The sequence below is a fragment of the Pygocentrus nattereri genome, chromosome 29, assembly GCF_015220715.1.
Source record: "Pygocentrus nattereri isolate fPygNat1 chromosome 29, fPygNat1.pri, whole genome shotgun sequence".
NCBI classification, from domain to species: domain Eukaryota; kingdom Metazoa; phylum Chordata; class Actinopteri; order Characiformes; family Serrasalmidae; genus Pygocentrus; species Pygocentrus nattereri.
This window is the reverse complement of record NC_051239.1, coordinates 2,394,068-2,417,287: the sequence shown is the minus strand read 5'-3', so window position 1 is coordinate 2,417,287 and position 23,220 is coordinate 2,394,068. Positions and strand designations below refer to the sequence as shown.

Sequence of the window (23,220 nt, the reverse complement as noted above, 5' to 3'; positions counted from 1 at the left end):
TGTTTCAACACCACAGAATTATCACGGGATCAGAAGAGTGGGGGCAGTTGTGGGCTGGAGGTCAGGGAACCAGCCTCATGACCGGAAGGTCACCGGTTCAATCCCCAGAACCAACAGCACGTGACTGAGGGGTCCTTGAGCAAGACACCTAACCCCCAACTGCTCCCCGGGTGCTGTGGATATGGCTGCCCACCGCTCTGGGCAAGTGTGCTCACTGCCCCCTAGTGTGTGTGTGTGTGTGTGTGTGTGTGTGGTGTTTCACTTCACTTCATGGGTTAAATGAGGAGGTGAAATTTCCCTGTTGTGGGACTAATAAGGGTCCCTTAATCTTTAGAGTCTTCGTTCATTCAGTAGTCCAGAAATAAAGACGCTGGGCCTCGTTCTCCAACCGTTCTTAAGGAGAGCTTTCCTCTTAAACACACTTACGCAGTTCTGACGAAGATTCTGACTCTCCAATGTTTCTTCTTTGGGATTTTTTCTTAGGTCAGAACAGAACATGTCCTGAATCTGAGGTAGACTTTTTCTCAGGATCTTTCTCAAGAGCACACTTAAGAACTAACTTAGGAAGGTACAGGAGAATGAGGCCCAGTGTTTTTACCAACCCACTCTTTTATATACAGTGATTTTATCTGATCAGGGAGGCCTGGGCCTCTTTACTTGGGCTGCTGCCCCCGCGACCCGGACTCGGATAAGCGGTTGACAATGGATGGGTTGATGGATGGATGGATTTTTGGATGGATACAGATGTGATACGGTCAATTTGTATTGTGTTTACTGTCCACTCCAAACCTCTGAACATCAAACCTGCCGTTCCTTCAGAGGCTCAGTTCTCTGGGCTCTACCCATATTAGTCGTCGTCCTCATCACTGCAGTCGGTCTCCTCCTCCGAGTCGCTACTCTCTGTTGAAGACAGCAACATTCAGAATGTGACTGATGTGACCCGGAATACACTGGAAAATCTGGAATTTATCCATTTGTCATTACCTTCTGAACTTGTCTCCTCTTCAGAGCTGCATATAGGGGGCAGTGCCTTGGTGCTTTTCTTCAAATCAGTGGTTACATTCAGCAGGAAGAACGCGAACGTTGTCACTTTTCTGCAGTCCAGGTTCTTTCCCCTCTGGTCTAATTCCTCTTCCCTCTGATCTAATTTCCTTTTCCTCCTGTCTAATTCCTCTTCCCTCTGGTCTAATTTCCTTTTCCTCTTGTCTAATTTCTCTTCCCTCCACTCCAGGTCCTCATTCTTGCCCTTTTCATCCCGGTCTAATTTCTTTTTCCTCTGTTCTAATTTCTTTTCCCTCTGTTCCAAATTCTTTTCCCTCTGTTCCAATTTCTCTTTCCTCTTTTCCAATTTCATTTTCCTTTGTTCCAATTTCTTTCCCCTCTGGTCTATTTTCATTTCTCTCCTGTGTAATTTCTTTTCCCTCCAGTCCAGGTCCTCAGTCAGGTCCTTTTTATCCAGTTCTAATTTCTTTTCCCTCTGGTCTAATTCGTTTTTCCTCTGGTCTAATTCGTTTTCCCTCTGGTCTAATAGCTTTTTCCTGAAGTTTGGAGGCTCTTCACGTGAGCAGTCACTCTGTGAAGAGGAACTGCTGGGTGCAGGCGATGATCCCCTGTGAGACATGACACTGAAATATTAAACTGTGTAATTTTGAACAGTGTAACATTTATTAAACCAACGCGCTGCATTTATTTACTTATTTTCTGCAGCAAAGTTATGGAAAGTTGAACGGCAGCCAAAGCATAAAACTTTCCTTAATGTTTGTGAATGAACATTCTTTCATCTCTATGGCGTTGCAGCTGTGTACTTGTTTAATTGCCTATATTAACCAATATATTGCCTATATATTATGTACTGTGCCCTATTATCTCTGATAGCTGTGTTTATTATTTTAATTAAAAAAATAAAAGCAAACAAAATAGGAAATTCTATGATAATATAAACCTATTTTAAATGCATTCATTACTTTAATCGTTTTAATGTTTAATAAAATTCAGTTCTGATGTTTGAAACTGGGTTAAAGGTGTTTAACTGCAGAGCTGCCGTTTCTGTAGATCAGGATTTCTTGTTTTGGTTAAAGCCTTCCGGTCCACACAGTGAAGCAGGAGCTAGCGAGGAATGCCCCGTTAGGACTGAGGAAGTCCTCTCTCTCCACTCTTGCGCTTATCTAATCTAACTTTGATTTCATTAAGACTGCAATGCTGGGATGTAAATCAGTTCACCGTAAAAGGTTTGATGGCGGTTCAGCTCTACCTTTTCAGGGCTTCCACTGCTTTAAAGTTAAAAGGCCCCTCTGAGCAGCCACTCGCTACGGACTCCGGCCTTTCCATCATTGGGCTTTAGGAGGAAATGTGAGAGTTAATACGTGCTTCACTTCATTGCTCCTTGCGTTTCAACCATACATTGAATGTACTGTATCATAAAGCTCGGCTCTGTGGAACGAAGTGTCTCACCTTTCTTCTTCAGCCAGACCCATTTCTAGATCTTCACACTGTTGTCTCAGACTCCGCAAAGCACGACCAACCTACTCGGTTCCACCCTCTACTTCACTCTCCAGTTACAACAACAACCTTCTGAGCCGCTCCCTCTCCCACTTCCATCCTCGTCTCCTTTCTAGGCTTCTGGGAAACGTAGTTTCCCCATTATGCTTACGTAACACAACATCTTCCCTCCTTTTAAAGAGAATGATCTTATGATAAATCATAGGTTTGTTTTATCTCTCTGTACATCTGGACACCTTCCTGCACACCTGATCGCACACCTGGACACTTTATTTCACTACCAGTACCTGCACACATTGATTCAGTACCGTCATTATCTGCCCTTACCTGCGCCTCCTTGTGCAGTCATTACTGCACTGCCTTTTTATCTCAGGATGGATCTTATTGCATATTTTTATATATTGCTAGTGTCAAATCTGCCTGTAGATGGTTTCGTTTCTATATATTCCTGCCTCTTTGTAACCAGCGAGACAGCTTTATTTATAGTGGACAGTCCTGCTGAGCCTGAACTTTCTGTTTCTCATGTTGTATCACCCTTATTATTGTAACTGTGCTGTGCTGTGTGTCTGCCACTGGCTGCTAAACGTCCTTTGGGATCGATCAAATATCCGTCAATTCACATGAATGTTTACGAATGCTCATTCCAGTACACGTCATCTGTCATAAAGGCTGCTTTAACTCTGACCAAGACTGGGGAACGCAAGCCTTATCGCAAATGACACCTATTGGAATGAGCGTTTATGTAGGGTTATGTCAGTTGTCATGACAGGCTTATGATTAGCAGAGCGACTTTGTTGTCCACTCAGAGAAAGTGTCCTTACTGGAGCAAACGGGTTAGAGGACCTACTGGCCCTGAGCTCAGATCCGGCTAGAGACAGACGTCTGTGTTGATACCCACAGAACGTGTATTAATGTGTTTACCTACATGTAGGCATCATGTAGCTTTATGGACAGAAGAGTGTTTAACCTACAGAAACATTGGACATTGTTTACACTGAAATAACTACGTTCTGGAGCAGCAGGTCTGTTACAGTCCTTCTGTTAGTCTGTATAGTTTAACTAATTCACATGATTTCTGTCAGTCTTTCAGGGTGTCTAGTGTTCCTTTGGGTCTGTGATTAGGAAAGTCCCTTGTTGTGGGTTCAGGTTGTTGTTTAGGATCAGTCTTTGGTGTGTCAGCAGAAGCAGGTACCGTTCGGTCAGGAGTGGTGTTAGAAGCTCCAGATCAACACAGATCAGCCACAGTACTGAGCGAGGAACCACCTGCTGTTCTACTGCAGCATCCAGCTCCAGCAGTGTGCTCTCTGAGCCTCACTGAATCCCCTGGGTTCAAGTCTGAGGGGCTCTTCTTCTCTTCTGTCACGCAGTCTTTTCTGTTTCTCTTCGCTGCTCTTCAATGGAGGTGAGAGCGGTGTGGTGAGTAGATCCTTGTGAAGAAGTAGGTTGGTACCAAACCTTCAGCATCTGGGCCGGTGATAATCCATTCTACACTGGTGAACTTCTGTAGATCATGAGACTTTCTGTGAAGTAAGTTCCTCCTGACTGAGATTCCTGCCAGGCCATTTGATCTGGGAAAGCTGAGGACCGCTGTTTGCAAAGACAGTACATGGAACTCCACGTCTAGGAAACGCAGCCTTCATGAAAGCTGTGACTGTCATATCTATGTCTGCACATGATGCTGCATTTATCTCGTGCTGTCCATCTGCAGTTTGAGAGAGGATGTGATGAGGGTGTCAGTGGCAAATATGCACTTATATCACTATATATATATATACCACTATATCACTATCACTATATCACTATATCACTATCTCACTATATCACTATATATATACCACTATATCACTATCACTATATCACTATATCACTATCACTATCTCACTATATATATACCACTATCTCACTATATCACTATCACTATATCACTATATCACTATCACTATATCACTATACCACTATATATATCACTATATCACTATATATATATACCACTATATCACTATCACTATATCACTATATCACTATATATATCACTATATCACTATCACTATATCACTATATATATATATATATCACTATATCACTATATATATCACTATATCACTATATCACTGGACAGTCGTTTGGCCATCACTGGTGGAATCTCACACGCTAAGAGCTCCTTATGTAGTTAGTAATGACTGAGGTTTGGGGGGAGGAACATGCCTGAAACCCCTCCTTCTTCCACTCTAACGTCCTATAAATTCATCATCACCTTCTGACGAGGTGTTCACTCCCCACCACCCCATCTCCTCCCTGCTCCTCAGTCCTGCATCAGTCCAACTCCAGCTATTAGGGGGTTCTACAGCCCAGGTTCTCAGAGTCCCCCCCTCCACCCCTGGTGTATTAAAGGTGCAGAGCTTTGAAGATTTCTCATCTGTCTTCACCTTCCAGATCCCAGAGGATGCGTCCAGTTTGCTGGATTTGCTGGGAAAAGCACATTCATCTATTAATGACAGATAAATGACAAATTAATCACCGAATAGCGCTGAAAGTTCTTCACACTCCCACCAACTTATTTCACTGGAAAACAAAAATGGATGAAAAGGGCATTGATGGCATTTAGAACTCCTTCCGTTACTGCAGTTTATGGATTAGTAACATCTGTTATTTTGGCTTTTTATGAACAGAAATTAAATAAAATGTATAGTTTTGTGTGCGCATTGTTATTTCATTACTTTCATTTTCTAAATTGTGACGTACGTTTCACACTCGACTTTGAAGGATGTTCATGTGGCGCCCCCTGGTGGGAAATTTGTTAATGTTTCTTTAAAAAACAGAGGCCAGTTGAAAGCACACACACACACACACGCTGTGTGAAATGTAAGTAAATGTAAATAAACACAGAAATCTATGATTTGCTAATCTCATAGAACCATATTTTATTTGTTTCCTGATGTGCCAAATGTTTTCTATTGGTTAAAGGTCTGGACTGTAGGTGGGTCAGTTCATCACCTGGACCCTTCTTCTGTGAAGCCCTGCTGTTGTGATGATGCAGTATGTGGTTCATTGTCCTGCTGAAATAAACAAGGCCTTCCCTGAAAGAGATGCCGTCTGGATGGAAGCTTATGTTGCTCTAAAGTCTCTCTATACTGGGCAGCATTGATGGAGCCTCTCTAGATGTGTGAGCTGCCCACGCCATAAACACTAATGCAGCCACAAACCATCAGAGATGCAGGCTTTTGAACCAGGCGCTGATAACAAGCTGGATGGTCCTCTTGAGTCCGCAGGACACAGCGTCTCTGGTTTCCAAAAAGACACTGTCAAATTTTGATCCATCTGACCACAGAACAGTTTTCCATTTTGCCTCAGTCCGTCTTAAATGAGGTTTGGCCCAGAGAAGGTGGCAGCATTTCTGGATCGCGTTGACATGCAGCTTCTTTTTCTCCTCTGCCCATCATTGCATCACTGAGACACTCCACCTCTCTAAAATGCTCTTTAATACTCGGTCATGTGAGTTAGCTGTAAATTGCTCCTGCAGCTGTTTTTATTAGTACCATTTACTTTTCCAGCCTTTTGTTGCTCCCTTCCAACTTTTTCTAGAAGTGTTGCGGCTGTTAAGTTCTGAATGAGTTAATGTTTTTCATTAAATGGTAAAATGCCTCACTTTCATCATCTGATGTGTTCTACTGCATATAAAATACGCGTCTGAGGTTTGCAAACCATTGCATTCCGTTTTTTATTTACATTGATTTACATTTCGTACAGCATCCCAATGTTTTTGCAATTGGGGTTGGTTTAGTCAGGCCAACAGCGAAGAGAAAACCAGCCTGAAGAACTTCACAGAAAAGGCCTGTTCATTTGTGCTTGTGTTACCTGTTGAAAATCTTTGGCTGCTTGGTTTGCGGTGGGCATCCGCTCAGCTTGAGCATCACTCTGGGTCTGGGGGTCTTTCGCTGCTAGTGCTGTGCTGGCATGTTGCCTGTGCAGAAGCTTGGAGAGGTCAGACGTGTTCAGTGGGCAGCAGTTTCTGGCCTGGGCGCATTATCTTATCGCCCACCCATCACAAAGTCGTAGACCACCCTGCCGTTTTTGAACTCTGGCCAAAGTCACGTGGTGAGAGGTTAATTGACTTTTTGTTAGGAGCTGTGATGCGCTTTACCGGATTCTGGATTTAGGAACGGCGTGTCATGACGTTACTGTGTTACACACAAACGTAACGTGGCTACAGTAACGTGTTGCTCTGTAATGCGTTACTCCACCACTGTTACCCAGTTAATTACATCAACACTGGCAAAACCACCTCACACCTGCATACACCATCAAATCACTGGGGTGACCCTTCCCCACTCACAGGGGTCTCAACTGAATGAGTAGAGACGGCAAACAAAGTAGAGGGCAACAACACCAAAGTTTATTTAAGACAATAAAAAAAAAACACAAAAGGTCTCCAGGCCACTGTGGTGGTCACGCAACTCCAGTGGAGGGTTTAACACTATAAAATGGACAAATGGTTCACGTCAAACTACCTTCTGTGCAGTAAAACCACGGCACTCTGGTGAAGTCAAACACCGACACAACCACTGTAAAATATCACAACCCCACACTGGACAGCATCCCACCAACAGCACCTTTGGAGAAAATAAAACAAACAATGTTACTATCAAAGTGATTAATGTCACAGAATAAAATTCACACTTGTTTACTCTAGTTAAAAATATACTCTTCCGCCAGCTTCCAATCTCACTTGCAGAGTGAATTCTTCAGGGCTCGTGATGCAGTGGCAAAACCAGGCACGTCACTCAAATAGACACAGGAAGACAGAACAGGAAGAACTAAAACAATAACAATAAGTTATTATTGTTATTATAAAAAAAAAAACCCTACAGCAAACAATAAAAATACACCCAAACAAAGAGGAATAAAACAAAGAAGACACTGACTTGTATACATTCCCTCGCTTCTTCCTCGCAAAGGTAGGATCACGCACTACCACTCTCACCCACACCCCCCATTACCTTCAAGCACTTGCTCACTGGGGCTGGTCTGTTTTCAGCACGTGGTACTACTTCTATTGCTCTACTGGGAGTTTCTGTGTCTAATAAAATAAAAATTATACCAGCATAAACAAATCCACTCTATCACTTTTTACTACATTTACATTTACAAATTGCCAGAGAAACTCGGACAGAGAGAATGTTGTAAGTTGTATGTAAGAATCTATTTGTGCTTCACATCTTTGTACCGTGTTCACCGTCCAACCCAAAGCTTCAAACAGACCTCAGTTCACTGAGTTCTACCCGTATAAGTCGTCATCATCGTCCTCGCTGAAAATGCTCTCCGTGTTGGTATCCGGCCCTGAAGAGAAACAGCGTTCAGAGTGTGACTGATGTGGCACTGAATACACTGGAAAACTCCACTGCTGAGGACGAAACTCGGCCTTCACAAGTCTTACAGTGAAATCTGAACGTATGAAAAACTCCTAGTTTATATTTCTGTGCTGGATAATTCATCCGATTGTCACTCACCTGTTGTAGGTGTGTTTATTCCCCAGCTGTAATCACCGGAGCTCTGTTCATTGGCCAAATCATAATAGATTGATTTCTGCAGCTTGTTCTTGTACCGGCTCACCAGGTCCAAGTATTCTCTATTCAAGTTCTTTTCCCTTAGGTTCAGGTTCTTTTCCCTCAAGTCCAGGTTCTTTTCCCTCAGGTTCAGCTTCTCAGCCAGGTTCTGTTCTCTGAGATCCAAGCTCTTTTCTCTTTGGCCCAGCCTTTCTGCCAGGTTCTTTCCCATCTGGGCCAGGTACTTTTCCCTCAAGTTCATGTTCTTTTCCCATTGCTCCAGCTTTTCCGATGACTTCTTTTCTCTCAGGTCCAGGTTCTGTTCTCTAAGATCCATGTTCTTTTCCCTCAGGTCCAGCTTTTCTACCAGCTTCTTTTCCCACAAGTCCAGGTTCTGTTCTCTAAGATTCATGTTCTTTTCCCATTGCTCCAGCTTTTCCGATAACTTGTTTTCTCTCAGGTCCAGGTTCTGTTCTCTAAGATCCATGTTCTTTTCCCTCAGGTCCAGCTTTTCTACCAGCTTCTTTTCCCTCAACTCCAGGTTCTGTTCTCTAAGATCCATGTTCTTTTCTTGCTTGTTGAAGTTAGGAGGGTTTCCATGTGAGTGGTCACTCGCTGTAGATAATGTGCTGGGTGCAGGTGATGGTGCCCTGTCAGACATTACACTGCACAAATACATTGACAGAGTGATTAGATCCATCTGGCACAGTACTTATTAAACCAACTCTTCAGTTACCATCTAATCATTTTTTCTGCAGCAAAGTTTTGGAAAGTTTAAAGGCAGCCGGTCATAACAAAGATTCCTTAGTGTCCACTAATAAACGGAATAACGGAAATAATAATAATAAACTTTTCACATTACCATGCATCAATTAAACAAGCATAATCTTCATCCTCTCAGTGGTTTTTTACAGGAGAAGGAAAAAACATGCATTACTCTCAATGGAAGTCAATGGAACCAGAAATTTTCCAAGTCATTTTTGGCTGTTTCTTTTGGTCCATCCTTCAGGACATTTACACACGATGTAAAGGCCAACATGCATTTTCAAATTATGTCAAAAACAGCAGCGCTGCCGTGTCTGCAGAGCAGGGAAACCCTGATCTGATCAGCGTAGCAAAGCAGGAACTACTGAGATGTTCTTTTTCTCCTCTCTTTCACTGCCCTGCTGACTTTTGTCTCGTCCCTCGTTAAACTATTTCCCCTCAGGGGTTAAAAAAGTCGAATCTTATTTCATTTGATCTCATTAAAATGCAAATGAGTTCACAGTAAAAGGTTTGAAGGTGGTTCAGCTCTACCTTTCCAGGGCTTCCGCCGGTTTAACGTAAGGTATCTCCCCTGAGCAGCCACTCGCTACGGACTCCGGCCTTTCCAGGGCTTCCGCCGGTTTAACGTAAGGTATCTCCCCCGAGCAGCCACTCGCTACGGACTCCGGCCTTTCCAGGGCTTCCGCCGGTTTACCGTAAGGTATCTCCCCTGAGCAGCCACTCGCTACGGACTCCGGCCTTTCCAGGGCTTCCGCCGGTTTAACGTAAGGTATCTCCCCTGAGCAGCCACTCGCTACGGACTCCGGCCTTTTCAGGGCTTCCGCCGGTTTAACGTAAGGTATCTCCCCTGAGCAGCCACTCGCTACGGACTTCGTCCTTTTCGGGGCTTCCACCGGTTTAACGTTAGGTATCTTCCTTGAGAAGCCCCTCGCTACGGACTTCGTCCTTTTCGGGGCTTCCACCGGTTTAACGTAAGGTATCTTCCCTGAGCAGCCACTCGCTACGGACTCCGGCCTTTTCAGGGCTTCCGCCGGTTTAACGTAAGGTATCTCCCCTGAGCAGCCACTCGCTACGGACTTCGTCCTTTTCGGGGCTTCCACCGGTTTAACGTTAGGTATCTTCCTTGAGAAGCCCCTCGCTACGGACTTCGTCCTTTTCGGGGCTTCCACCGGTTTAACGTAAGGTATCTTCCCTGAGCAGCCACTCGCTATGAACTCCGGCCTTTCCAGGGCTTCCACCGGTTTAGCGTAAGGTATCTTCCCTGAGCAGCCACTCGCTACGGACTCCGGCCTTTCCAGGGCTTCCACCGGTTTAACGTAAGGTATCTTCCCTGAGCAGCCACTCGCTATGAACTCCGGCCTTTCCAGGGCTTCCACCGGTTTAGCGTAAGGTATCTTCCCTGAGCAGCCACTCGCTATGAACTCCGGCCTTTCCAGGGCTTCCACCGGTTTAGCGTAAGGTATCTTCCCTGAGCAGCCACTCGCTATGAACTCCGGCCTTTCCAGGGCTTCCACCGGTTTAGCGTAAGGTATCTTCCCTGAGCAGCCACTCGCTATGAACTCCGGCCTTTCCAGGGCTTCCACCGGTTTAACGTAAGGTATCTTCCCTGAGCAGCCACTCGCTACGGACTCCGGCCTTTCCATCGTTGGGCTTTAGGAGAAAAATAGAAGTTATCATATGCATCCCGGCTGGGCTCCAGCACTGAATGCTCTGTATTAATAAAGCTCTGCTCTGTACACCGAAGTGTCTCACCTTTCTTCTTCAGGGAGATGATATTTCTAGATCTTGATGAAGTTTTAAGCTCTTCAGAGAACGGCAGACTGGAGAAGTTCAGTTCCACCCTGTACTTTGCTCTCCAGTTACTGCAACAGCCTCTGATCCGCCCCCTCTGCTTCCTTCCTGGTCTTCCTGCTAGGCTTCTGGGAAATGTAGTTTCCCCTTATGCTTACAAAACATCTTTTCTCCTAATCACTGAATAGCGCTGAAAGTTCTTCACACTCCCACCAACTTATTTCACTGGAAAACTAAAATGGATGAAAAGGGCATTGATTGCATTTGACCTCCTTCAGTTACTGCAGTTTATGGATTAGCAACATCTGTTATTTTGGCTTTTTTATGAACAGAAATGAAATAAAATTTGGACGGCACTGCAAAAAATGGCATCTTGTCAAGTGAAATGATCTGAAATGTAGTTAATATTTCTAATATTTCCCTTTGTGAGATGGTTATGCAGTTATTATCCAGCTTATTTCTAGACATTATTTACGAGTTTTAGGTTTTATTATGTAAAATTATTTCACTACACTGGCAGACGATGTTGCTGATTTCAAGCTCATCATTAATTACAACCAGCACAATTATAGATCCATTAACTTAATAAAATGACCTAAAATAAGGGAATAATGTCTAGAAACAAGCTGGATAATCTTCAGTTAAGCTCACAACAACCTCAGCAGGAGAAATATCAGATTTATGGACTGTATTTGAGATCATTTGACTTGACCGTGAAGCTGTAACTGGTCTGGTACATTTGGATTCAGCGTTGCTGTTTTTATATGAGTGCATTTTTATTTCATTACTTTCATTTTGTAACTGGGGAGACATGATGGGACATTTGAAGGCTGTTCATGTGGCGCCTCCTGCTGGAAAATGGTTCAATCTTTCAAACACAGACCAGTTAAAAGCAGCAAGAGCTTCTAAAAAAAAGAGAGCAAAACATTTTCTTCACAAAACAAAACTCAACTGTCCCGACTGAACATACAGAGCGTCCAGCTTCTCATCCTGAGATCTCCTGAAATCACACGTTACAGCCCTTTAAACAGACCAGAGAGGAGATCCTCACAGCAGCTGTTACTACATCAGGGCCGTGTTGGGGGCCAAAGTGCTGTGATTACAGTGGGTCGGGGGCCAAAACGACAAAACAGTGGACAGCAAGGTGATTAAGCTCCTTATTTATTCAGAGGTATGAAGAGTAGATATAAAGAACAGCAGGCAGTGAATGTTGCCTGCAATGTGCTTCATTCATATATTTACAGTATCACTATCCTACATTATTCATTATCATCTTAGAAAGTTCTAAATGGAGATTTACTTTTAGCCTTAATTTCATTTAAATTTAGCCTAATAGCTGGTGAACTGGCAGTCTAGCGCTCTACACTCAGCGCTCGTCCAATAAACAGACCAGCTATTCTCCTCAGAGAAAAAGGGGCTTGGAGCTTAATTAATCACATTTACCTCTTAAATACAATAAGTTTCATATCATCTATCCAAATCGTTCAGCCCTCATTTTATATTTGACTGAATGTTTTTGATTTACCAAACACACACTATATTTCCAAAAGTCCTCACTCCCCCATCTAAATCACTGAATTCAGGTGTTCCAGTCACTTCCATGGCCACAGGTGTATAAAGCCGAGCCCCTCGGCCTGCAGACTGCTTCTACAGACATTAGTGAAAGAATGGGTCGCTCTCAGGAGCTCAGTGAATTCCAGCGTGGTGCCGTGATCGGACGCCACCTGTGCAGCAAGTCCAGTCGTGAAATTTCCTCACTACTAAATATTCCACAGTCAACTGTCAGTGGGATTATAACAAAGTGGAAGCGATTGGGAACGACAGCAGCTCAGCCACGAAGTGGTCGGCCACGTAAAATGACAGAGCAGTCAGCGGATGCTGAGGGGCATAGTGCACAGAGGTCACCAACTTTCTGCAGAGTCAATCACTACAGACCTCCAAACTTCATGTGGCCTTCAGATCAGCTCAAGAACAGCGTAGAGAGCTTCATGGAATGGGTTTCCATGGCCGAGCAGCTGCATCCAAGCCTTACATCTAAGAGATGTAGCATCACATACTGACACAGATATGGTAATAGCATCACTTCCAGTGTTGTCAGAGAGGTCAGAGCAGATCAGCAGTTTAGAGACTAAAGGCCTCAGATGTCTTGCGGAGGCAATGCTCGCCTGGCTTCAGTAAACAATATGACGTAATTGTGGAGAATATGGAAACCTGCAGATGTCCCGCGGAGACATTGTTCGCTGCGTCACACGCATGGCAGCTCGGCCAACTCACAGTCGAAGACACTACATTACACATCCTGTGACTGGTCGGTAAACAAGGCGTGTGCCATTAAACAAAGATGGACAACTTTGAGGAGCATCATTTTGCATGAATTGTGTTGAGCGCTTTGGCAGCCATAACAGTGTTTTACTGTAAACTGTGCATATATTAAATAAACAATGCACACATCTTAAATATAAGATGTTAAATCTTTTACCAACTTGCAGTAAGCACCGAAACATACAGGTATCTTATATTTTGGGTTCACCAGAAGACGAGGTTGAAGTTGACTTCCTATTCGCAAGGTTCTTGTTCGAGTTTTCCCGCTCCAGTATTCTGCATAGTTAGAACTGTAATAGCATCATTTTCTGCTACTCATAGCACTTTTTCTAATGTGGTAGTGTCACCTGCATTAATGGAGCATCTTCAACAGGCAACACGAAGCTGGAGATGATGGAAGCATTGAAAACAGCCACACTGTATGGGTGGCCCAGTCAGGAGAAGGACTGTCCAGCTTCACTGTGGTGGATGATATTGTCCACATAGGCACCAAGTATGTCATACATTGCGAGATCCATGAGCTGTCTGGTACAGTATCAGCAGCGAGCGAGAGATTTTATGTACTGGCCACACCCCTGTGTGCTTCCATGAGTGTTCTTGAGTAGAAGGAGGTCTGAAAGATGAGGTAGCTGCTCATATCTGCTGCCTGGAGAGCAGGAGAGCCTCTCAGTTCAGCTGAAAAATCACGTCCAGCAGACGCTGTGATTCTGTTTATATCTGTCGTCTACAGTACCGCAGTGCACGCTCGCCTCCATCTCGTCCACCTGTTCTTCATGTCCTGCCCTCCATCTGGATTTCACACGTCATCGGAATCACATGACTGCAAACAACCTGTTGTGCTTCAAATATAACGACAACAAGCAGAACGTCTGGCTCCACATGCAGCTCCCAGCAGGCCTCATAATAAGGCAGGAGCAGGTCTGTAGGACGTCCAAGGTAAGAGTCAGACAGTAGAGACAGACGACCATCAAACTACCCTGAGCAGCAGCTCTACAGACACCAGAATCAGAATCAATCAGAATCAGAACCGAGCTTTATTGGCCGGGTCTGCTGCGCATACAAGGAATTTGGTTTAGCTTACAGGAGCTCACAGAGCGCAGGATCAGACAGATGTTCACATATAGGGAATAAGATCAAATAAATATAAAATAAAATAAAATAAAAACTGCATTCCTACTCACTCAGACACACACACACACACACACACACACACACACACACACACGCACGCACACACACACAGTCATACCTGTAAACCTTACATTGTGCAAAGTACGAGTCTAAAGTTAAAGTGCTGAGTGCAGCAGCAGTTAAAGAGTGTATAATAGCAGAGAAAGGGGTCAATGAGGCGACAGTCAGATAGGTGGGGTAATATGGCAGGTAAGTGGGGTAAAAGTCAGATAGGTGGGGTAATATGGCAGGTAAGTGGGGTAACAGTCAGATAGATGGGGCAATATGGCAGGTGAGTGGGGTAAAAGTCAGATAGGTGGGGTAATATGGCAGGTAAGTGGGGTAACAGTCAGATAGGTGGGGTAATATGGCAGGTGAGTGGGGTAACAGTCAGATAGGTGGGGTAATATGGCAGGTGAGTGGGGTAACAGTCAGATAGGTGGGGTAATATGGCAGGTGAGTGGGGTAACAGTCAGATAGGTGGGGTAATATGGCAGGTAAGTGGGGTAACAGTCAGATAGGTGGGGTAATATGGCAGGTGAGTGGGGTAACAGTCAGATAGGTGGGGTAATATGGCAGGTGAGTGGGGTAACAGTCAGATAGGTGGGGTAATATGGCAGGTGAGTGGGGTAACAGTCAGATAGGTGGGGTAATATGGCAGGTAAGTGGGGTAACAGTCAGATAGGTGGGGTAATATGGCAGGTGAGTGGGGTAACAGTCAGATAGGTGGGGTAATATGGCAGGTGAGTGGGGTAACAGTCAGATAGGTGGGGTAATATGGCAGGTGAGTAAGATGCTAGAACAAACAGTGGTTTGAGCGGCAGCTCCAGAGGATGGAGTGATACTGTATACGAGTTTTTCTAGAAGCGCAGTTTGAAGCTGGAATATTGTTGTTGTGTAATATGTTAACTGTTCTGAGAGTGACGGCTTGTGGGAAGAAGCTCCTTTGTAACCTGGATGTCCTGATCCTCACCTGGCTGAAGCACCAGCCTGAGGGAAGGAGCTGGAACAGGTGGTGTCCGGGGTGAGAGGGGTCGGTGGAGATGATGCGCTGCAGTCTGTGGAGGTCATGCTTGGTAGCTGAGCTGCCCCACACTGTGATGGACGTGGTGATGCCCAACTCTATGATGGCTGTGTAGAACCGCACCATCAGCTCCTGGGGCAGGTTGAACGTCCTCAGCTCACGCAGCTCATCCTCTGGTGATTGTTGTGCTAGGAACTTGCAGGACTCAACCGCCACCACAGTTCTGTCCAGGGTGGTGAACGCTGGCAGGGCTGGAGGCTCCTAATGAAGTCCCCTGTCATCTCCACTGTTTTTGCTGTGTTCAACACCAGGTTATTGTGGCTGCTCCAAACGACCACCTGATCAACCACTCATCTGGAAGCAGACTTGTCACCATCTCGGATGAGACCGATGACTCTAGTCTCATCTGCATGCTTCAAGATTTTGACTGAGGGGTCCATGGAGGTGCAGTTGTTTGTGTACAGTGAGAAGAGCAGTGGTGAGAGGACACAACCCTGTGGAGCACCTGTACTGATGGTCTGAGTGTTCGAGGTGAACTTTCCCAACCTCACCTGCTGCTCTCTGCCAGTGAAGAACTTGGTGGTCCACTGGCAGTTGGCGGTTGGCATGCTGAGTTGGAGCTGTTTGTTGTGTACTGACCTGTTTGCCCAGTATGCAAACTGCAGGGGGTCTAGCAGAGGATCTGTGAGGTTCTTCAGATAGGAGAGCACCAGTCTCTCAAAGGATTTCATGACTACAGAGGTCAAAGCAACGGGTCTGTAGTCATTCAGTCCTGTGATGGTTCCTGTCTTGGGAACTGGCATAATGGTGGAGCATTTGAAACAGCACATTTTACCTGCAGTCCTCCTCAGCAAGTCGACAGTCCCCCTTTGTTTGTGGGGAGTCCCAAACAACAAAGCATTCATTGCTTTCATGAAGGCTAAATTCATTAGACATGGAGTTCAATGTATTGTCTTTGCAAACAGCAGTCCTCAGTTTTCCAGATATCAGTTCAAAGATCTTTAAAGTTTATAGCAGCACATCTCTTGTCAAAAATTCAGTTCAAATGGTGTAGCTGAAAGTTTGGTCAAGCTCATTAATGCACTGATGAAAAAAGCCCATGAAGGCAAGGGGTACTTATTTTGCAGAAAGATCTACAGAAGTGCACCAACGGAGAATGGCCAGTCACCAGGCCAGATGCTGATACCCATTCACGAGGTTCTACTCACCACACCACTCTCAACTCCAGTGAAGAGCAGCAAAGAGGCATGGAAGGCCAAACAGAGAAGACTGCATGACAGAAGAGAAGAGACTCTCGAACTTGAACCCAGGGGATTCAGCGAGGCTCAGAGATCACACTGCTGCAACTTGGCAGAGTAGAACAGCAGGTGGCGCCTCACTCATATGAGATCATGACTGAGAACTGAGATTAATAAATAAGATAAAAAAGGACTGCAACAGATCTACTGCTCCAAAAGATTGTTTTGTTTTTCATCAATCGTAAAGTGATTAGAGTAATTACCAGCAACAGTTTGTTTCTGTAAGTTAAACATTTTTCTTTTGAATAGAAGGAATGATGTTGTGTTATGTAAACATATTGGGAAACTATATTTCCCGGAAGCCTAGAAAGGAGATGAGGAAAGAAGTAGGAGAGGGGAAAGTTCAGAAGGCTGTTGTTGTCACTGGAGAGTAAAGTAGAGGGTGGAACTGAACTACGCCAGTCAGTCGTGCTTTGCGGAGTCTGAAACAACAGTGAGAAGATCTAGAAATGGGTCTGGCTGAAGAGGAAAGGTGAGACACTTCGTTCCGTGCTTTATGATACAGTACATTCAATTATGATTGAAATGCAGTGAACAATGAAATGTTCCATGTGATAACTCTTGGATTTTCTTCCTAAAGGCCAACGATGGAAAGGCCGGAGTCCGTAGCGAGTGGCTGCTCAGAGGACAGATATTCTGTAGCGAGTGGCTGCTCAGAGGACAGATATACCGTAGCGAGCGGCTGCTCAGAGGACAGATATTCCGTAGCGAGTGGCTGCTCAGACGACTGATATACCATAGCGAGTGGCTGCTCAGACGACTGATATACCGTAGCGAGTGGCTGCTCAGACGACTGATATACCGTAGCGAGCGGCTGCTCAGAGGACAGATATACCGTAGCGAGCGGCTGCTCAGAGGACAGATATTCCGTAGCGAGTGGCTGCTCAGACGACTGATATACCGTAGCGAGTGGCTGCTCAGAGGACAGATATACCGTAGCGAGTGGCTGCTCAGAGGACAGATATACCGTAGCGAGTGGCTGCTCAGAGGACAGATATACCATAGCGAGTGGCTGCTCAGAGGACAGATATACCATAGCGAGTGGCTGCTCAGAGGACAGATATACCGTAGCGAGTGGCTGCTCAGAGGACAGATATACCGTAGCGAGTGGCTGCTCAGAGGACAGATATACCGTAGCGAGTGGCTGCTCAGAGGACAGATATACCGTAGCGAGTGGCTGCTCAGAGGACAGATATACCGTAGCGAGTGGCTGCTCAGAGGACAGATATTCCGTAGCGAGTGGCTGCTCAGACGACTGATATACCGTAGCGAGTGGCTGCTCAGACGACAGATATACCGTAGCGAGTGGCTGCTCAGAGGACAGATATACCATAGTGAGTGGCTGCTCAGAGGACAGATATACCGTAGAGAGTGGCTGCTCAGAGGACAGATATTCCGTAGCGAGTGGCTGCTCAGACGACTGATATACCATAGCGAGTGGCTGCTCAGAGGACAGATATACCGTAGCGAGTGGCTGCTCAGAGGACAGATATTCCGTAGCGAGTGGCTGCTCAGACGACTGATATACCGTAGCGAGTGGCTGCTCAGACGACTGATATACCGTAGCGAGTGGCTGCTCAGACGACTGATATACCGTAGCGAGTGGCTGCTCAGACGACTGATATACCGTAGCGAGTGGCTGCTCAGACGACTGATATACCGTAGCGAGTGGCTGCTCAGAGGACAGATATACCGTAGCGAGTGGCTGCTCAGAGGACAGATATACCGTAGCGAGTGGCTGCTCAGAGGACAGATATAATTTCCTGGAAACGTAGGGCTAAACAACTTTCAAACCTTGTGAACTGATTTATGTTCCAGCATTGCAGTTTTAATAAAATAAAATGAATAAGTTCATTTCTTTAATTCCAGAGGATAAACGAGACAAAAGAAACTACAGATACGGCAGTGCTGCTGTTAGACACCTTTATAACAGAGGTAGATGGATATAGGGACCCTTCAACTGTTAAATTACAATAACAGCTGTTAGTCATAAAGCAAAGTGCACAGTAATATACATATTTAACAACTACACAGTTGCTGCAATGCATTTTCAGTCTCTGTCCCTCCAGAGCAAAACCCCCTGAGATTAAAGATTATTCTCATTGAAGTTGATACATGTTAATGTGAAAAACAAAGCTCAGCTTAACTTAGTTTATTAATGAATATTACTTCAATGTAGTGTAGATACGAACACACAGTTCATTTAATTTAATATTTCAGTGTCATGTCTGACAGGAGATCATCACCTGCACCCAGCAGTTCCTCTTCAGCGAGTGACCGCTCGCATGGAGTGCCTCCTAGTATGGACCTGAGTATACAGAACCTGGCTCTAAGGGAAAAGAAACTGGCAGAAAAGCAGGACCAATGGGAAAAGGACTTGAACCTGAGGGAAAAGAACCTGGCCCAGAGAGCAAAGAAGCTGGCAGAAGAGCTGGTCCAATGGGAAAAGAACTTGGATCGTAGAGAACAGAACATGACCAAGAAGCCGAACCTGAGGAAGACTGACTTCAACAAACTTAAAATTATCTCGATGACGCCCGTATCACCCTACAGAGAGCAATCCACAGATTCCAGGGCACTGAGATCCAGACGTGGAAGTGAGATACCTGTAGCAGGTGAGTGACAAACGGATCAATGATCTACCAGATAAATGTAAACTATGAGTTTTTCATATGTTCATATTTCACTGGCAGGCTGATGAAGGCTGTGTTTCGTCTGAATGTTATTTCTCTTCAGTGGACTCTAGCGGCCAGAAGAAGAAGAGCTTTTACAGCGATGACGACAGCGGATACGGGTAGAACTCAGTGAACTGAGCCTCTGAAAGGAGAGCAGGTTTGATGTTTATGGGTTTGGGTTGGACAGTAAACACAACACAAAGATGTAAAGCACTGATACACAATTCTACATATAATTTACAATATTCTCACTAGCAGAGAGTTTCTCTGCCAATTTCTAATAGAAAGTCTGTTTTCTGAGGAAATCATGGGGATAAAAGCTGACAGATGATCTCACTGGGCGCTGTGTGTGATCTTCATATTATTATTGTTTTTATAGGTCTTTTTGTTGGGCATGCAGAATAAACAGAAATCGATGTTCTTGTTTTAACAACGATCATTTTACAGTTGTTATCAGTCTTGTTAGTGATGTATGCAGCCAATATGTTGTGTTGAATACTCAAATAAAAAGCTCCTCTTGTACTGCAGCATGTCATGGAATACTGTTCCTAAATCCAGTAAATCACATTACAGGTACTCAGTGCAGGCCTACTCAAAAACCAGTTCCTCTCTGTTTCTAACAGTCAATAAACGGACCCGGAGCCGTTCTGGCCCGTCTCCTGCTCTTCTTTATTCTGGTCTCATTTCAGGGACTGTGGAACGGCAATCCCAACTTGTTGATGCTCAAGACAGGGCGTCTGCCAGAAGGATGCATTTCCCTATCCTTACATGAAGATACAGATATAAATATTAAACATATGCACATTGTCATACACACTAAATGCACTATCCCGTTACGAAGTATGCAAATATAAATTATTCAAGATAGTCACACTGCACACATGGACATGATCATGCATTGAAATTGTGCATTACAAAGTATGAATACTGTAATAGTTTAGTACAAAATATACACAATATAAATATTCAAGATGCACACATTATCATACATGCTCAGCCGCAGTCCAGCAGTGCCACTAAAACAAAGTACACGGAGCACACACAGTCATGTGTACATGAACGGGTTTCTTAACCTGTGGGCCGTGGACCACCAGTGGGCTGTGAAGCACCCTCTAGTGGTCCGCAGTCCTGTACTCAGGGGGCAGCAGTAATTCACAGTGGGCTGGTAACGTCACTGTAAATCATAAAACATAAGTGGAAAAATGATGATCTAAGGATTAAATGTTTTCAAAGTCTACGCAATTTACATCCAAATAAAAACGTAGTGGCTGATTAAACGTCATCGGTCTGAGACGACACAGCTGTGGGCTCGCGGTGCAGACAGCGAACCAGAGCTGGAGAAGTTTCTCAGGGTGCTGCGTTTGGTGACTTATCACAGCTTCTTCTTTAGTTCGCTCTGTTTTAATTCAGGTGGCGTGGTGGGTGGCGCTGTCGCCTCGCAGCAAGAAGGGCCTGGGTTCGATTCCCCAGCCGGGCGACCAGGGTCTTCTCTGTGTGGAGTTTGCATGCTCTCCCCATGTCTGCGTGGGTTTCCTCCAACAGTTCAAAGACTGTGTATATTTAAATAAATATATAGTAGTGAAACTCAAATTGCTAAACCAATTAGAAAGAAGCTAATCTAATCTAATCTGATCCAAAAGCCCGATGAGTGAACTGAGGTTTATTTCAAATGAATCACAAAAACCCTCAAAACCAGAGAGACATCTCGACACCAAACAGTGACTCTTCTGGAAAAGCCAGTGGAGAACTGCAGCCCAAAACACATCAGTACAACTATGGGCTTTTTATTTGAACATGTTTGTTTTTTGACATATCTGCACCGGAACGGCCAATCAGATCTTTTTCAGGACCTAATTTTCAGGTTTTCAGTGTCAGCATTTAAGAAAAGAAAAATAAAGTTGTATTTTAAAAAGTTGAAAAGCTGCACTGTATTAAACTCTGTTTCTTTTCTCTGACTTCTGTTTCAAAAGGGACTTTTTTTTTCTAGCAGGATCTGAGCTCAGGACTAACTTCCTCCCTAATCTATTGGTGACTGGCAAATATACTTTCTCTAGACTTTCTCTAGACTTTCTCTAGTCCTACCTGTTTCAGCGTCTGCTAAATGCTGTGAATGTAAATAATAGAGTTCCTGTGGGCCACTATGTTTTGTAATGATACACAGGTGGTCCTTGGGGTGGAAAAAGCAGAGAACCCGTGCTATACATGATGCACAGTATAGAGGAGAGTGGGCTGAAAGATCTGAGGAAAACAATTGGGGAAAATGTCTAATTGTAATTCCTCTGATTTTAATTGAGATTGCTCAGGCCGGAGAGGTCAGTATACTCTGATTCTAATTATCGGTAATTTACTTACTTTATAGGTAGACACTGCAGCTGATGAATTTATCTAATTTATTCATCTGATATTAGCAGTATAAACATAAATGTACACTACATTTAGTCAATTGAAAAATCACTGGGGTGGATTTAAAAAGAGAATATTGAACTGAAATGGAACAGCAGAATTGAATTCATATCATTTGATATATTAATGACATTCAAACATACACGGTTAGAAATGAAGGGTCTGTTCAGGTACGTTTTCCCTTCATCGAGGTACAAACAGTGTAGATGTTCCCTCAAAGCTTCAGCAGTGGGTTTAAGGTCTGATTGTGAAGCTTAAATCAGTTCCTCCAGGTGAAAAGTTGGTATTTGTTCCTTTTCATAACCGAATGTTTTAAACCAGAGCAGTAGAGTAAAAGCCTGGAGGCGAGGCGAGGCGGGGTGTGTGGAATCAGTCCAGCTTAGAACAGATCATCTCAGTGGATCATTTTTCAGTTATGTTCCCTGACTAAAGGCACTGAGATGGAGCCTTGAGGATCCCACACCAGTTATCAGAGGGGGACCGACCCAAAGACAGTCTAGAACCTTTATTTCTGAGAGTGCAGAAATTTCTCTGCTGTTCTCACCTCGTTCAGCTCCAGAAGGGATTAATCATCTGATAATATCAGGAATTTTAACCAAGGAATCCACAGTATGCCGTTCACTGATTTACTGCTGGACAAACCTGACCTGGGCAACAGAAAACACAATGATGTTTATGTGAAGTGAAAGAAATAAAGTGGCTGGTCAGCCAGTCTGTTATCATCACTGCTGGGTTTTCTCAGGATCCTGCATGTTCTCGGTGTTAGAAATGACTGTTTTAAGAATGACCATCTATGCTTGACCTCTTCTCCTTAGAGATCATCCAATAAATTTACATTATAAAAAAAATACAACGTGTTTTTCTCTGTTCCTACCTTTCATTGTTCACGGGTGCCATTCCCTTAAACTTAACCCGTCACTTCTCTACCCGCTCACAGCTGGGTGACCCTGGCCGGTCCAGCGTTGTGCTTTAGGAGACATATTTTAGAGTTATTACAGGATTCCTTGCAGTTTAAGCTTTGAATTTATTGTAATTTGTACTTAATTTCATGCATGTGACAGGCCAAAGCTCTGTCCAGTGTCTATAATGAACAATAACTTACCTGCATGATCTGAAACATCTGACAGTACATTATGGAATTCTGCCCTGGGTTTAATGCACAGAGTTAAAGAGTCAGGAGTCATAAGAGGAGATTAAGAATCTTCAAAACCTTTCTGAAGTGAAAGTAGAGGGTCAGTTTTTTCTTGTTCCTTCACTGTTTTGCTTTCTTTTCTCAGCTGAAATTCTGATACCCCGCTGTAAGGATCCTGAAAATGATGTGATTCTGGAGAGAGCTTCCCAAAGTCTCCAGACAGTGGAGAAAATTCATTGAAACTAAATTTTCCGCTCTTTTACACTTTTCCTCTCTGGTCAGTTTGAGCTCATTTTCAGTCACTAATGTCAGTTCACTTGCCACTGGCCAAGCCTTGGGTCATTTCCACATGCTAGTGAATCATTTGCACTGAAAACATACAAAGAACTAGCCGGCACAACAATATAAATATGATATTTTATTCCTGGAAATAATTCCTACATCAGAATTAGTATCTTTAATGTTAGGTTTACTCAGACATACATTTATATAATCACTGCCCCCTAGTGTGTGTGTGTGTGTGTGTGTATTCAGTAGTGTGTATGTGGTGTTACACTTCACGGATGGGTTAAATGCGGAGGTGGAATTTCCCTGCTGT

The 23,220-nt window shown here is 44.2% G+C and overlaps 3 protein-coding genes across 5 annotated transcripts; 1 reads left to right on the top strand and 2 right to left on the bottom strand.

Annotated features, from left to right (window-relative positions):
* Positions 1 to 777: 777 nt before the first annotated feature.
* On the bottom strand, positions 778 to 2,562 carry LOC108412121 (DNA ligase 1-like). Its single transcript, XM_017684022.2, has 4 exons — positions 2,452 to 2,562; positions 2,252 to 2,335; positions 985 to 1,610; positions 778 to 900 (listed from the first exon to the last, which is right to left on the bottom strand). The coding sequence occupies exons 1-4, from the start codon at positions 2,472 to 2,474 to the stop codon at positions 848 to 850; spliced, it is 786 nt and encodes a 261-aa protein (XP_017539511.2). The 5' UTR covers positions 2,475 to 2,562; the 3' UTR covers positions 778 to 847.
* Positions 2,563 to 6,870: 4,308 nt separating this feature from the next.
* Positions 6,871 to 10,718, bottom strand: LOC108412127. Of its 2 annotated transcripts, XM_037536262.1 has the most exons (5): positions 10,560 to 10,718; positions 9,546 to 10,457; positions 8,530 to 8,707; positions 8,007 to 8,454; positions 6,871 to 7,836 (listed from the first exon to the last, which is right to left on the bottom strand). In XM_037536262.1, the coding sequence occupies exons 2-5, from the start codon at positions 10,448 to 10,450 to the stop codon at positions 7,775 to 7,777; spliced, it is 1,593 nt and encodes a 530-aa protein (XP_037392159.1). In that variant the 5' UTR covers positions 10,451 to 10,457; positions 10,560 to 10,718; the 3' UTR covers positions 6,871 to 7,774. The 2 variants fall into 2 exon arrangements, with proteins under 2 accessions (XP_037392159.1, XP_037392158.1); XM_037536261.1 differs by having other exon boundaries at positions 8,007 to 8,707.
* A 6,081-nt stretch (positions 10,719 to 16,799) lies between these two features.
* Positions 16,800 to 19,614, top strand: LOC108412124 (centrosome-associated protein 350-like). Of its 2 annotated transcripts, XM_037536260.1 has the most exons (4): positions 16,801 to 16,884; positions 16,993 to 18,347; positions 18,648 to 19,027; positions 19,149 to 19,614. In XM_037536260.1, exons 3-4 carry the CDS (start codon positions 18,715 to 18,717, stop codon positions 19,208 to 19,210), a joined length of 375 nt encoding a protein of 124 aa, XP_037392157.1. In that variant the 5' UTR covers positions 16,801 to 16,884; positions 16,993 to 18,347; positions 18,648 to 18,714; the 3' UTR covers positions 19,211 to 19,614. The 2 variants fall into 2 exon arrangements, with proteins under 2 accessions (XP_017539515.1, XP_037392157.1); XM_017684026.2 differs by lacking the exon at positions 16,993 to 18,347 and having other exon boundaries at positions 16,800 to 16,884.
* The last annotated feature ends 3,606 nt before the right edge of the window (positions 19,615 to 23,220 follow it).